This window comes from Oncorhynchus tshawytscha, linkage group LG25 (genome assembly GCF_018296145.1).
Source record: "Oncorhynchus tshawytscha isolate Ot180627B linkage group LG25, Otsh_v2.0, whole genome shotgun sequence".
In the NCBI taxonomy this organism is placed as follows: domain Eukaryota; kingdom Metazoa; phylum Chordata; class Actinopteri; order Salmoniformes; family Salmonidae; genus Oncorhynchus; species Oncorhynchus tshawytscha.
The window spans coordinates 13,780,751-13,796,924 of NC_056453.1; the positions used below are offsets into that span (position 1 = coordinate 13,780,751).

The 16,174-nt window shown below is 41.9% G+C and overlaps 1 protein-coding gene across 1 annotated transcript; it reads left to right on the forward strand.

Annotated features, from left to right (window-relative positions):
* Window positions 1-10,418: 10,418 nt before the first annotated feature.
* Window positions 10,419-14,216, forward strand: LOC112224261 (protein phosphatase 1 regulatory subunit 3C-B). Its single transcript, XM_024387710.2, has 2 exons — window positions 10,419-10,749; window positions 11,609-14,216. The coding sequence occupies exons 1-2, from the start codon at window positions 10,736-10,738 to the stop codon at window positions 12,555-12,557; spliced, it is 963 nt and encodes a 320-aa protein (XP_024243478.1). The 5' UTR covers window positions 10,419-10,735; the 3' UTR covers window positions 12,558-14,216.
* Window positions 14,217-16,174: the final 1,958 nt, after the last annotated feature.

The window sequence follows — 16,174 nt, forward strand, 5'->3', positions numbered from 1 at the left end:
TCTGAGAGTGACCAGTTTTTTGGTCCATACTGTTCTTCTCCTATCTTTCAAGGACACAGCTGTGTAAAGATATGAAGAGAGCAGAGGCTGGCTTGAGCAGCAGCGACAATTCTATTAGCAGAAAGGAGTAACAAAACTGGCGTTATCACTTGTTTGTGTGCTATCTTCCCACCATGATCTCACACACCTGCTAATCTGCCAAGTAGACAAAGGTTATAAAAGCTGAGACCCAACTCTTGTTCATTGGGCTTTTAACGCTGCACTTTGGAGTGGATTGTTAACTGCTCCAGATTTGCAAATCTGACAATAAAAAGTTGCTGTTTTGAAGAATCTGCAGAATCTCTTCCTTTTGATTAGAATTCCTTTTGATTAAAACCTCCAGGTACTTAATCAAACATGGATACTAAGTCATTCTTGCATATTATCATCCATTATAGGGGGAAAGGGGAGTTCCTGGAGAGACAGCAAGTTATCAGTATAACCTTCTTTAGTAGCATTGAACATGATAGCCTTGATGGCCTTACAACAAGAAAGCAAAATGATCAAAAACATTAAACAAGTACTTCCTTGCACAAGTACCCCCTTGACCAGCCAATAAGTAGTCAAGTGCCTCCCTGTTTTGCAGTGCTTTTACTTCTTCATTCAGAGCAACCAATGCTTCTCTAGTAGCATTTCCCATTTTTTTCAGAACCCTCAACCGAACCCTCAATTCTCTTTCAGTGTTTCCAAGTACTCTCATGGCTGGCACCACCAACCCCAACAGTACACATCCATCCCCAATGGATGTAAACTCCTTTTAGTAAAGGTAAACTCCTTTTAGTGTGATATACTTATTGTAGACAGAAATTGTATAACTCACATTTACTGGTGCTTGTAGTACAGAATCACGTACAACAAGAGGGCAGTTATTGCTACCATTAACCAACATAGTACAGTTACAAACATTTTCACACAAATGGTTACTTCCATTTCCTCTAATACACTAGGGGGCTACCAGGGATCCTACTATAGGGATGGGTGAGTCACTGCAATTGTTTGTCTAGGATTTACAAGGCTGACAGTAACATTGTATATCGCAAAATAAGTCATGGGGTCAAGATTCTTTGGGGGGGAATTGGCCAATGACAGTATTGAAGACAGTTGAATAGTAAAGTTCACCCCCAAGGGAATCCCTACATATGGGAGACCATTACCTACTCCCACAGGACCCAACCCACATACCCAACAAGATGTCTTATATGAGATGCCATTTGTCACCATTCCAGCTGGAGAGAGGAACAGACTCTCTCCCTCATCTTGACCTTTTACTTCTCTTTTCCGTTGGCTGACTTCTCCTTCTGGACCACTACTCTGGGTCTGCGGTGGTCCCTTTGGCTCAGGACTTTCATCTTCACCTGAACGGTCACCCACAGGAGGGCAACTAACTGTTCCAATCAACACATTGGTGCAGATCCATACAGGCAGGCCACACAGCCTAAAGGATGGGACTCCCTCCATCCTCCTCAGGGGCAGGAATTTGTCTGCAGTGCGAGACGGGAATCCAGGTGTCCCTCTCAGTTACCTTTACCGCAGTCGGGGTGGTCAGCAAAACCTGATATGGTCCTCTCCAATGAGGATCCTTCCAGCTCTTTCTTCTGTAGCCTTTTACCCCCAAAAACTCTCCAGGGCGCAGACAATGTTCAGTTCCTCCTGATAGGTTGGGCAGAGAAGCCTTCACCCGTTGGACGAGAGTCTTAAGAACGTTGTTAAGTGAGACACAGTATGCTACCATGTCTTCTTCCATTCCCTGCAACGTCAACCTGTTTTGAGGAAATGGCATGTGTCACGTCCTGACCTTAGTTCCTTTTTTATGTCTCTATTTTAGTTTGGTCAGGGTGTGAGTTGGGGTGGGCATTCTATGTTTTGTTCTAGGTTTTGTATTTCTGGTTTTGGCCTGGTATGGTTCCCAATCAGAGGCAGCTGTCAATCGTTGTCTCTGATTGAGAACCATACTTAGGCAGCCTGTTTTCCCACTATGGGTTGTGGGTAGTTGTTTTCTGTTTTGTGTTGCTGCACCTTACAGGACTGTTTCGTTTTCGTTTCACTCTATTTGTTATTTTGTTTAGTGTTTCTGTTCTAATAAATATAACATCAACACTTACCACGCTGCGCATTGGTCCGATCCTTCCTACTCCTCCTCAGAAGAGGAGGAAAACCATTACAGCATGTTAGGTCGCCCTGTCAGCACCTCAATTGGAGAGATCAGTCACTTTGTGGGATTTCTGTCAGAATAGCCTTTTCCACAGCTGCTGCTGTAGCTCTTCTTCAAGGAAAAGCTTCAGTCCATGTTGAAAATATTTCAACAATCACCAAACAATGATTGTGCCCCTCATAAGGGGTCAACTCAATGAAGTCCATCATCAAGTGCTCAAAGGGGCCCCCTGGCCTGGGATGGGACGCGGGGGATACTGAAATGCAGTGTCCAACATTATTAGTCATACAGATCACACATTTCCTACAAAAGATTTCAGCAAACACAGTAAATCCTACAGTACTCAAATATGTATTTACAAGATACACCATCCCTCCTTTTGACACATGGTCTTGACTGGGTGGCCTGGGAGGAGGATGGGAAGTGGTTTTCATCAACAGCAACCTTTTGTGCCCCTTTCTGGGTTACTACTCAAACGATACCAAAGAAAGAACCTATTCCTACCGAAAGTATATAAAGAATCCTTTATGTTTCCCCACCATAGGGAGGGGGGGGACACCGTCAGTTGTAATAGGTAATAGGTTTTCAATAATCAACACCTCTCTCTACAAAATGATCTGTGAAGGCTTTTGTTACATCTTCTCCTTTAGTAGTACCATGCATGGGTTTGAGACAAAGCAGCTCTTCACGTACCTGCTTTGAGTCACAGTATCTTGCAACAACTTCCAGACATGGAATGTCATTCCCATCTACACTCTCATCAAGAGCCACACGTTAAACACTACAGTTTGCTGCTCGTTTACATTGTCAATCATCCTAACGCACCTTTCAACAGTTCTGGCAGACACAGGCATAACTTTTATCTTTGAAATGATTGTCTTAGTGTACCCGATGTGAAATGGCTAGCTAGTTAGCAGTGGTGTGCGCTAATAGCGTTTCACTCGGTGACGTCACTTGCTCTGAGACCTTGAAGTAGTGGTTCCCCTTGCTCTGCAAGGGCTGTGGCTTTTGTGGAGCGATGGGTAACGATGCTTCATGGGTGTCAGTTGTCTATGTGTGCAGAGAGTCCCTGGTTCGAGCCCGGCGAGGGGACGGACTAAAGTTATACTGCCACATTGATGCTGTTGACCCTGATCACTGGTTGCTGCGGAGAAGGAGGAGGTCAAAAGGGGGGTGAGTGTAACCGATGTGAACTGGTTAGCGGTGGTGCGCGCTAATAGCGTTTCAATCGGTGATGTCACTTGCTCTGAGACCTTGAAGTAGTGGTTACCCTTGCTCTGCAAGAGCCGTGGCTTTTGTGGAGCGATGGGTAACGATGCTTCGTGGCTGTCAGTTGTCTATGTGTGCAGAGGGTCCCTGGTTCGAGCCCGGCGAGGGGACGGACTAAAGTTATATGTCACGCCTTGGTCTTAGTATTTTGTGTTTTCTTTAATTATTTGTTCAGGCCAGGGTGTGACATGGGTTTATTGTGTTGTCGTATTGTTTTTTTTTGTAGGCATTGGGATTGTGGCTGATTAGGGGTGTGTCTAGCATAGGCGTGGCTGCCTGAGGCGGTTCTCAATCAGAGTCAGGTGATTCTCGTTGTCTCTGATTGGGAACCATGTTTAGGTAGCCTGGGTTTCACTGTGTATTTTGTGGGTGATTGTTCCTGTCTATGTGTTTGCACCAGATAGGGCTGTTTCGGTTTTCACTTTTCATTATTTTGTAGTTTCCGCTTGTATTGTTTTTTCCTTCATTAAAATTATATTATGAATCATCATCACGCTGCATTTTGGTCCGATCCTTGTTCTACCTCTTCATCAGAGGAGGAGATAGAAGAACGCCGTTACATTATACTGTTACATTTGTTAGGCAATCCTTCAAATACAGCCTGCGAACTTCTGAGGAAAGACTTCTTGTGTAAGGCATCTAGGTGTAGCAGGTAAGGTGGAGTCAGGTACAGGACACAGAGATGAGTAATAAACGTAACTTTACTCAAAACAACAAATATATTCCAAGAAGGAAAATAATCAAGCTCACAAATGAGACCAACTTACAATAAACAAACACGCACAAAACCATGGGGGAAACAGGGGGTTAAATAAGGAACATATAATTATGGGAATGGAAACCAGGTGTGTACAATGAAGACAAAACAAATGGAAATGAAAAGTGGATCGGTGGCAGCTAGAAAACTAGTGACGTCGACTGCCGCCCGAACAAGGAGAGGGACCAACTTCGGCGGAAGTCGTGACACCTTGATATTTTCCATGTTTAGCAATGCACTGTGCGACTTTGTAGCTCCCCTCTGTAGCTTGATTTTTGACTGCATGTTGATTTGTAAACACACTGATTTGCTTTTGATATCAGGACGCAGCCCTCTTGATTCCTTCAGCCTTGTCCTCCCCATGCTTGAAGTTTTTGTCATGTCTTCTTTCAAAATAATTCCGTACACTTCATGTCCGACAAACAACAGTTTTACAACAGAGAGTGCAAACAGACTGGTCCTTCAGTAAAACGAATCAATACTCCTTTGTCCAAGAGGCAATAAATTAGTGAATATCTGCCTTATTTTTCTTTGCTGATTACATTTTGAGTCCTTAACTTTTTTAAATAACAAAAGAAGGCTTGTCTGCTGCTAGCCATGTAAAAACAAATCTCTCATCTTCAGTGCTGCCTTGGTTTTGAAGGGAGAGGTGGGTCGTCTTGTGCTGAACTAACAATTTGCAAAGTAATTACGCAAAAGTGGCTTGCAAAGTCACAGAACATCCTAACACAATAATCAGGTTACAACAGCTAGTAACTAGTAGTAACGCATTTGCAGAGACACAGAGGACACATAAATGTCCACTACAACTCCCCAAATACAGTTTTGCCAAGCTTGTAGGGTCACACCCAAGAAGACTCGAGGCTGTAATCGCTGCCAAATGCAATTTTTTAATTAATGTGCAAAAATGTCTAAAAACTTGTTTTTGCTTTGTCGTTATGAGGTAATGTGTGTAGATTGATGAGGGGGGAAAAAACATTTTAGAATAATACTGTAATGTAACAAAAATGTGGAAAAGTGAAGAGGGTCTGAATACTTTCCGAATGCACTGTATATGCATTACATATTGGCTTATAGATTAAGAAAAAATGATTATTTGTGCCGATGTAAGAGTGGTGTTGGGAGTACTCAGTAGGGTCTTCATGGGGCACAGTTTTTTCTATTGTTGCCAATGTAATGGGTGGAGTAAAAGGCCAGCAACACTCTGTATTATTCTGTGCCCCGTGAAATGACACCCTAAATAGATTCTACGTACCCTACTGAGTACTCCCAATGCCACTTTTACCTTTGCACATGGAGTTGTTTTTATAAAAATCAATATGTAATTTATAGGTCTACAGTCTTTTGTATTGGAACCACTGGAATGGGTGGACTAAAAAGTGCTGCTGGATATGTAGAACTCAGTCCCCCAAGAAATAACACCATATATACACAACTTCACCACATCAAAGGGACGATGGATGGGGCCATGTACCATCAAATCTTGGGTGAGAACCTCCTTCCCTCAGCCAGGGCATTGAAAATGGGTCGTGGATGGGTATTCCAGCATGACAATAACCCAAAACACATGGCCAAGGCAACAATGGAGTGGCTCAAGAAGAAGCACATTAAGGTCCTGGAGTGGCCTAGCCAGTCTTCAGACCTTAATCCCATAGGAAGTCTGTGGAGGGAGCTGAAGGTTCGAGTTGCCAAACATCAGCCTCAAAACCTTAATGACTTGGAGAAGATCTGCAAAGAGGAGTGGGACAAAATCCCTCCTGAGATGTGTGCAAACCTGGTGGCCAACTACAAGAAATGTCTGACCTCTGATCGCCAACAAGGGTTTTGCCACCAAGTACTAAGTCATGTTTTGCAGAGGGGTCAAATACTTATTTCCCTCATTAAAATGCAAATCAATTTATAACATTTTTGACATGTTTTTTCTGGATTTTTTTGTTGTTATTCTGTCTCTCACTGTTCAAATAAACCTAACATTAAAATTATAGACGGATAATTTCTTTGTTAGTGGGCAAACGTACAAAATCAGCAGGAAATCCTTCACTGTAGGTTCAACAGACCCTACTGAGTATTCCAATCCCACGTTTACATCTGCACAAATAACAGTTTTAAAAAATATATAAACCAATATTTAATTCATGTGCAGTGTATTGCATTGCAGTGCATAGAGTGGGCGGAGTAAGGAGTCACCAGCACACTGTATTACACCCGTTGCCCAGCACAATAGAGACATTTATTTTTTTAGACTTTATTGAGTAATTCCAATTACACATATTGTATTTTATTAGAACTGTATTTCTTTACCCTACACAATAGCTTTCAACATTCCAGTATTGGTGTAAACTTTCAAAAGAAAAGCTGGTATAAATAATACAACATTAAAAAGTATGTCATATCATCCTTTTTTTAAGGCAGTTGCAATGCTGTGAAAAATTGTACAGAATGAGAGTTTAAAAATAATCGGTGTTTCCAAATTCTATCATGTCTTTGTAGGGGGACTCTTAATTGGAGAATAAAATAAATCAGCGATCGTGCTGCTAACATAATGCTGCCAGGAGAACGGTTATTTTAAAAAACGAGGTATTTTCACCCATCACGTAATGAGATGCTTAAAATCCAGTCGTGCTGCTGTGCCTAGCATCGCCTCTGGTTGTGACTCCTTTTTGTAATGAAACCACTTCTGAAGCATTATGCACTGACTGGAAATCGATTTCTCTATGAAATAAAGGTCACACTTACTTAAAAATATATAATTTCATTATTATGAGGAAGAATGTGATCATCCAATTGTCTCTCCACTGCAGTCTTCTCTTCTTAATTTGCCACTGGATAGTGCTTATTGTCACATTTTTACAGCAGCAGGCCTGTTATATTCATACCACCTATACAACCATACAGAAAATGCTCAAAAATGGTTTATACTTCAGGAGGAAAATAATATGGGAAAGAATTTGATGCAATATTATTATCAAGTTATTATCCCATACTGTCTAATTAATATAATATATGTCTATGCTAGTTTCATGGTATGCTGGGCCTGCTCTTGTCATATATCTCACCTCTTGTATCTGTCCAATGGCTTACCACCAGTTTTCACAATTCATTTTTTTTTAAAGTGAGTTTGACCTTGAATTTTCTGTGTAAATCTGGTGTATTGGCTCCACTTCATGTGGTCTGGACAACTGAGCAGTGTCCCGATTTATCACAGATCAGATAGCCAGTTGTGCCATCCCAAAACCTGCACATGAAATGAATCATGTGTTCTCTATGATAAATATTTAAGAAGGATGATTCAACCCTTCAACCAAAGAGCCATATACTGTATGTGCTTTTTTAATTTTCTGATTACTATTTTGTATCTTGTTGTAAATTCCCTGAGATAGAAATGTATTGTAATGTTGTCTATTTATAGACTGTATATAATATCATGACTCTGGACTGTTCATATTGACTATACAACTAGAAATATACCATATCACCAACATTTTCCAAAATGGAAATATATATATAGTACCAGTCAAAAGTTAGGACACACCTACTCATTCAGGGGTTTTTCTTTATTTTTACTATTTTCTACATTGTAGAATAACAGTGAAGACATCAAAACTATGAAATGTCATATGGAATCATGTAGTGAACAAAAATACCAAGATTGTGTAAAGCTGTCATTGAGGCATAAAGGGTGGATACTTTGAAGAATCTCAAATTTATTTAGATTTTTTTGAACAGTTGTTTGGTTACTACATGATTCCATATGTATTACAATGTAGAACATCGTTTTAGAAAATCAAGTAAAACCCTGGAATGAGTAGGTGTGTCCAAACCTTTGACGGGTACTGTAGTTCTTCGGTTGAAGGGTTCCATTTTCAACACAAAAAAACTAATAAAATTGAGGATATGAAGTTACTTCTATCGCCAATGACTTATGTAACTACAGTCTGGTGAGGACAAGGCAAACGCATCTGAACTTGGTGTGCTAAAAATACTTCTCAGTAGCTGCCAGGCCCCTGTTTCTGGCCCTCTATTCATATCAGCACCCCCTATAGGCTGTTGGGAGAGTACTTAAATGTGGCAAGACTCCATGTTATATGATGTCATTTCATATGGTAGTGTGAATCATCTGTTTATTGGTTGATAGGGTATATGAACCAAATAAGCCACATTCAAAAAGATACCCACAAATAGCTCAGTAGACTATACTTATCAAAAGTTGTGGTACATTTCTACAAAGGACCAATCACCTAGTTTGTTGGCTCCATACAGAATGGATTGTACCATGATATTTTTTAAAGGGACGAGTATGCATTTTGGCTGAATTTCAAAAATATGTCCCTACTTCCTAAGAATCATTTTGGTCATTTTCCACTGGATGTCTCTAAGTCTGAAACAATGTATTTTTCTACTCAGTTGGGTTGTTAGGCAGACTGCCAGATTAAAAACTGTAGAGTGAATCCTTCAGGTAGGCCTACCATCTGACCTAACCAATCCAGAATTCATAACAATTCATTGTTGTGACATGGGTACTCTACTACTTGCAGGGATATCAGCCAGGAAAGCATTTTGACCTAAATAATGTTTTAACTACGTATCTTGGTCAATCATTCAAACCACATCCAAATGCTAGAGGAAATATCCAACACAAGAATAGAAAAGATTTTGTTACAAATAGAAATAACTGCCTAATAGCATAACTATAACAGAAGTTTGCAGTGTTTTCTTGGGCCAGTGCCTCAAGTATAAGGAACTACAAAGATTTGGATCTGAAGGCGTTCCCACACAGTATTGTTCGTTTTGCCTCAGGAAACTTATTAATAATGCTGGCTCATTTGAAATTCCACCGACAGTATGGTGGAAGAAAAAGCAGGTGAAGTGTGCACTTTTAAAGGATATTGAATCATGTGAAACTTAAGCCTCAATTGGTCCTGATATCAAGAAAGCAACAGGCACACTATTATGACTATTTTCGGCTGCTGCTGCAATTTCAATCTTACTTAGATACTGTATTTCGAGAGTCATTTACACTATCTCGGTGTGTCACTGGTATGTTTTTCAGTTGCTCCGGAAGTTACTGTATAACAGTGAGCATGCATTCCGCAGATATGCAGACCGTCATTAAACTTAACTTCCTGTTATGCAAAAACCAACGAATGTGTAAGAACTCCTGACCGTGACCGCTCCGGAAGCGCACACAGTACTTGGCTTCAAGCCAAATGGTTGCTATGAGGAAATAGGTTGCAATCAGAAACGTTTTTAGACAGACTACTGTGTGAGAAACTTTTTTGCCTTTACCAAGTTTTCATAAACCATATCTAGATTGTATTGTTTTAGTCATTTGCTTTTACATTCGGGGATATTACACATCATATTGTGAAAGTAGATCATCCATTTACACAGTTATAACTCAAGTCAGTTATGGAACGGAAATTCTTTCAAAATTCCTACTGCAATGATGTAAGAGTCATGTATAGCACCTTATCTCCCAATAGAGACAAGAGCAGAATCTCAGTCACGTCTGAGTAATAAGGCTTCTGATGCTGGACATTTCACTTGACACCCTCTCTCACTACCCTCTCGATGGCCTCTCTTCTGTCTACCACGTTCGTGATAGCGGTGAGAACACTCCTCCAGCCCTTCACAAGCTAAAAAGAGCTACGGTAATCTGCACTGCTCTAAAGCCAGCAGAGACAAATATAAACAGTTTCCCTAGGACGGTTCAGGGCAGAAGTTGTCCTCGCTAGCATGGCACCTAGCAGATGTTCATACCCCTATGATGAACTGATACTCAGACAAGTTCAACTAGATTTGCTGTGTCAGGGTGGAGGTACTTCAAAGCCTACAGCTGCCTGAGATCTCAAAGAAATGTCTCCCAACCCAGGCTCCCACTTTTGCATAGTTATCTTTAGATTATGATCCCCTAATTTTCCGATCCAACTAGAGTTAGTTAGACCTGGAATTTCACAAATAGGCTAATGGTGTGTACAAAATGCCTCAGGTCTATCTTCAAACTATGAGATATGATGTTATAGATGTATATAACCTATAGACTACAAACTATTATTATTGTTATTGACATGCACATATTTAGTTGCTAAACATAAAAACAACCAGTAGAGGTCTATTATGACTCAAAATCTAAATCTTCTCCTCCACTCCCCATCCTGCAACGTAACCCGAACCGACTAGACATTTCAGCACCTCGGGTAGGACGGTAGACGCGCAACGCCTAGCTGATCGCTGATTGCTCGAGCGCTCGGCGTTTGGCTTTACCATTGGCTATCATCCGGGGTTAATTTGAAGCAGTATGCGAATCGTCTGGATGTACAGATGGAGACTGGAGAGCGCCTAAGCCATTGTCAGTACAGCTGGACTGCAGAGGTGAAGTGGGCGTGCCACGCAGCATTCAAGATCCTCAACCTTCATTGGAATGGCAAAATAAATAATAACACAATTCTGTTCTTATGAAGTTAGTCCGTTTATTCATCAGCAACATTTAAGGTTTTTGGCTGTTTCAACGCTTTCCAATGAATTGCACAAGGTAAGCTCACAGTGCGTCAAATGTGAAGCGCTTCGATGAAACTACTGTCATTGGATGGGGCATGAATTTTGAACTGCGCAATTAATAAAAACGAAAAGTTTCTTAAATATAATAGTTTTTCAATCCCAGGTGAGATTACATCTGTGGATGAAATATCATAAATTGAATCACTGACCAGTTTTCTTATGCCTGTGATACTTTTTATTACATTTTCATTGACTGGCCAGTATTGTTGCATAGAGCTAGATAAAAGGTCACCTATTTATACTCAAGCCTACTGCCCCCATGATCTACATGAAAACGAATAACCTATAGTCTATGTGGCACAGCTATCATCGTGTGAGCGAGGATTTGAAAGTTGGATAGCTGTTTATCTTCTGGACTTTTGTAAGCTATTGCTGAATATTTTCTGGATAATAATTAGGCCTATTTGAACTGTAAAAGTATGCAATATAGCTCCCTACATACGATTATTATAGCCTGCTATAAACTATTTTGAGCATTATTATCCGTGTAGATTTTCAAACTGTTCCAGGAACAAATATATTGAATACTTTTACACATATGTGTTGGATTAATTTAGATGACAGGTCTCTTTCAATTAATGAACTACATCAATCCCCCCAAAATAATGACAGCATTTCTGTATACAATATTACTACGGAAGTGTGGTTTGAGTATGCCTAAAATACTGTTACCTCTGACTCAGCATAGCCTGTGTACAGACTTCTGACATGAGTTCTATTACTTTCTTTGACCACATCCTGTATGGGCTTGACTATGTTCAGTTTCAACTGAACATATAACAGTTTCACCTAGAACCCCGTTCTCCTCTTGGTGCGGTCTTCTTTTTCAACAGGGTCCTACACATGTTGGACACCAGGCCGATGCCAGGTCCTATCATGCCAGTAGATGTAGCCATGAGGATCTGCCTGGCAAGCTCTCCGCCCCTCCGCAGCTTCTTCAGCACGTACGAGGACTGCCAATCGCGAAACCTGGCCAACTGCTACAAACCACTGAGGCCGTGCATCAGCTCCAAGCAGGAGGCAGAGGCCTCCAGCCTGGGATGGAAGAGTCCCAAGGCCAGCGGGAAGAAGCGGGTGGTCTTTGCCGATTCAAAAGGCATGTCCCTAACGGCCATCCACGTCTTCAAGGAGTTTGAGGAGGACCCACTGTCTGACCTGCAATTTGACCTGTCGGACCTGGCCAATGCCACCACCGGCCGGAAGGTCTCCATAGAGAAAAGTTTCACTCTGGACTTCCCTCAGCCTGCTGCAGATTATCTTGACTTCAGGAACCGGCTTAAGAAGAACCAAGTGTGTCTGGAGAACTGCACGCTCCAGGAACGGTCACTCACTGGCACTGTGAAAGTGAGGAATGTAAGCTTTGAGAAACTGGTTTCCATACGGATAACGTTTGACTCATGGGAAACACACACGGACGTTGCATGTACGTACCTGAACAATGTGTACGGTTGTTTGGACACGGACACCTTCGCTTTCACCATCGACCTGCCAAGTTCTGTGCCCTCACAGGAGCGTGTAGAGTTCTGCATATGCTTCACTACCCAGGATCAGACGTACTGGGACAACAACGATGAGAAGAACTACAAGTTGCTCCACAACGACACAGACGCTGACCAGACCAGCAATCCCATCATCCAGATCACCGCACCAGTTGAGTTCAAGAGAGACGGCAACACGCCGGAGATGGAGTTTGACCAGTTCGGGAGCCCGAGAACGTCCAGTGGATTCTTCCCTGAATGGCAGAGCCGGGGACGCATAGAGACCACGGCCCCATACTGGTGAAGCAACAACAGGGCCTTTATGAGAAATCCACAAGATGCTCTCATAACATCAATTCCATTTGAGCGATAGCAGAACATTTAACTGTGTGTTCATATGAGAGTGCCGGCTGATCCCCCCTCAACAATGAAGATATAACCACAATCTGAACCGTTAAGATGACTCGCGCGTCAACAGTTGCAGTCATTGTGGGGCCCTAAGAATGGACATCTTTGTGTTTGTCACTGCAGTGGAAAGGTTCAGAATGTGCTGTCTCTTCATGTTTTGTGGGTATATGTGAAGAAACAGAAATCTATAAACAACCATTTGATCCTGTAACCACCTATTGTTGTCATCCAGTTAACCCCCTAATCATTGTGTACCTGTACACAACATAAAGCATTGTGGTAATATGCCATCATAGCCACACAAATATTATGACTTAAATTGCCTAGAATTAATTACAAATTGCAAAGGGCATTAAAGGCTCAGATATAATAGTGTAGTCAATTTATGCAGTGAACTAAAGCATTTTATAGATTTGGAAATGTGTTAAATTATGATTTGTCGTAACATTAGATGCCTTCCTCTGTGATGTTACTTTGATTGTCCGATAAGCAGTTTGTAATACAATGGCGTTACTTCACCACCTGTATACACAGTGAGTAAAGCTGTTTTCAAAAACAGAAAGACCACTCCAAATTTGGGAGCCTGCACTTTAATTCATATTTTTAGCATTTAGGTTTAGCATTTTGTACATGGAGTGCTGTTTTGGTGAGTTTACAGTATATCAACATAATTAGCTTTACTTGCCCTATAATAGCTGAAACTATTCCTTGGTGTTAGATGTACGGCAAGCCACCAGAATATCAGTACAATGTAAGTAAGTCACCCAAATGTTGCCAGACATTGTTGCCAGAGCACACGACTTTGCACTGACCGAAATATGGTATGCCTTTAACATGTGAAAGAATAAGAAGTTGAAAGTGGAATCATTTGGTACAACATAAAGTACTTCATATTGAAGTTGTCCAAAATGCCATGGTACCATTTGATTGAAGACTTTCAGGTGAAAAAAATGAAAAGCAATACAGGTAAATATGCATGACGATACCCCAGCATATTATCAATTAGGTGTAGGCCTAAAATGGAGCACCTCCCTTTTTTTCACTTAGCATTTTTCCTACCTCCATGGTATTTGTGAAAATTCTTCACATGCAAACACATTCAATGTGCTCTTCCTAACCTGCTCTTCAAAATGTTTGCTGCTACTGTACGAATGTGCTGTTCTATCTTCAATGTGTTTCGTGGACCCATGCTATGTGAATTGTCTCCTATGGGTAAAAAAAGGGGGAAGAGAGTGAGGGGCAGTGGGGATGTTATTTAAGGAATGTATGAGTAAGTAAGGGAAGTGCTTAAAAGGGAAATGAATGGAAAATAGGTCCGTGTTCGAGGGCTATGCTTGGGACTGAGGCTTCAGTGTTTACCAGACATTGGTGAACACTGTTAGCTACTTTGTTTCTGAAATGGAAATACGGCCGAATGTAAAGGGCTATGGCACAAGCCGTGCTGTCTAACCACCAGCATGGTTTTTTCTACTGCAAGGAAAGGTCTCTGTGTGTGAGAAATGGTTTACTGTTTTCTGTGTTCCTTTTGGAAATAAAAAATCTAATGTTTATAGGGTGAAAGACTCCTGACTTTTCAATCTGGATTTTATGTATGAGATGATTATGTTGTCTAAGCAGTATTATCCAGCTGGGATCACTGTATGTGCAAAATTGTGCATTGTCTAAAGCTCAAGTACAACATTCTTGATGGCATTTTGTGACTAAATAGGGTGCACAAATTATAAAAGTGGTGTGACTCTTATTACAAAAGTATATTTATACAGGGGTGACCCGTTCAAACAATGAAGCAATTGAGAGCAGACACAAACAGTCATCTGGTCATCTATGAACATTTGAACATCTTGGCCATGTTCTGTTATAATCTCCACCCGGCACATCCAGAACCAGGCCAACCCCTCACAGCCTGGTTCCACTCTGTCAAGATGTTCAAATGTTCATAAATGACCAGCATGGTCGAATAATAATAAGGCAGAACAGTTGAAACTGGAGCAGCAGCACAGTCAGGTGGACTGGGGACAGCAAGGAGTCATCATGTCAGGTATTCCTGGGGCATGGTCCTAGGGCTCAGGTCCTCCGAGAGAGAGAAAGAAAGAAAGAGAGAATTAGAGAGAGCATATGTGGGATGGCCAGTCCTCTTCTGGCTGTGCCGGGTGGAGATTATAACAGAACATGGCCAAGATGTTCAAATGATTATGTCAGGTATTCCTGGGGCATGGTCCTAGGGCTCAGGTCCTCCGAGAGAGAGAAAGAGAGAAGGAGAGAATTAGAGAACGCACACTTAGATTCACACAGGACACTGAATAGGACAGGAGAAGTACTCCAGATATAACAAACTGACCCTAGCCCCCCGACACAAACTACTGCAGCATAAATACTGGAGGCTGAGACAGGAGGGGTCAGGAGACACTGTGGCCCCATCCGAGGACACCCCCGGACAGGGCCAAACAGGAAGGATATAACCCCACCCACTTTGCCAAAGCACAGCCCCCACACCACTAGAGGGATATCTTCAACCACCAACTTACCATCCTGAGACAAGGCTGAGTATAGCCCACAAAGACCTCCGCCACGGCACAACCCAAGGTTGGGGGGTGCCAACCCAGACAGGATGACCACATCAGTGAATCAACCCACTCAGGTGATGCACCCCCTCCAGGGACGGCATGAGAGAGCCCCAGTAAGCCAGTGACTCAGCCCCTGTAATAGGGTTAGAGGCAGAGAATCCCAGTGGAAAGAGGGGAACCGGCCAGGCAGAGACAGCAAGGGCGGTTCGTTGCTCCAGAGCCTTTCCGTTCACCCTCCCACTCCTGGGCCAGACTACACTCAATCATATGACCCACTGAAGAGATGAGTCTTCAGTAGAGACTTAAAGGTTGAGACCGAGTTTGCGTCTCTGACATGGGTAGGCAGACCGTTCCATAAAAATGGAGCTCTATAGGAGAAAGCCCTGCCTCCAGCTGTTTGCTTAGAAATTCTAGGGACAATTAGGAGTCCTGCGTCTTGTGACCGTAGCGTACGTGTAGGTATGTACGGCAGGACCAAATCAGAGAGATAGGTAGGAGCAAGCCCATGTAATGCTTTGTAGGTTAGCAGTAAAACCTTGAAATCAGCCCTTGCTTTGACAGGAAGCCAGTGTAGAGAGGCTAGCACTGGAGTAATATGATCAAATGTTTGGGTTCTAGTCAGGATTCTAGCAGCCGTATTTAGCACTAACTGAAGTTTATTTAGTGCTTTATCCGGGTAGCCGGAAAGTAGAGCATTGCAGTAGTCTAACCTAGAAGTGACAAAAGCATGGATTAATTTTTCTGCATCATTTTTGGACAGAAAGTTTCTGGTTTTTGCAATGTTACGTAGATGGAAAAAAGCTGTCCTTGAAATGGTCTTGATATGTTCTTCAAAAGAGAGATCAGGGTCCAGAGTAACGCCGAGGTCCTTCACAGTTTTATTTGAGACGACTGTACAACCATTAAGATTAATTGTCAGATTCAACAGAAGATCAGAAATTCCAGCCTT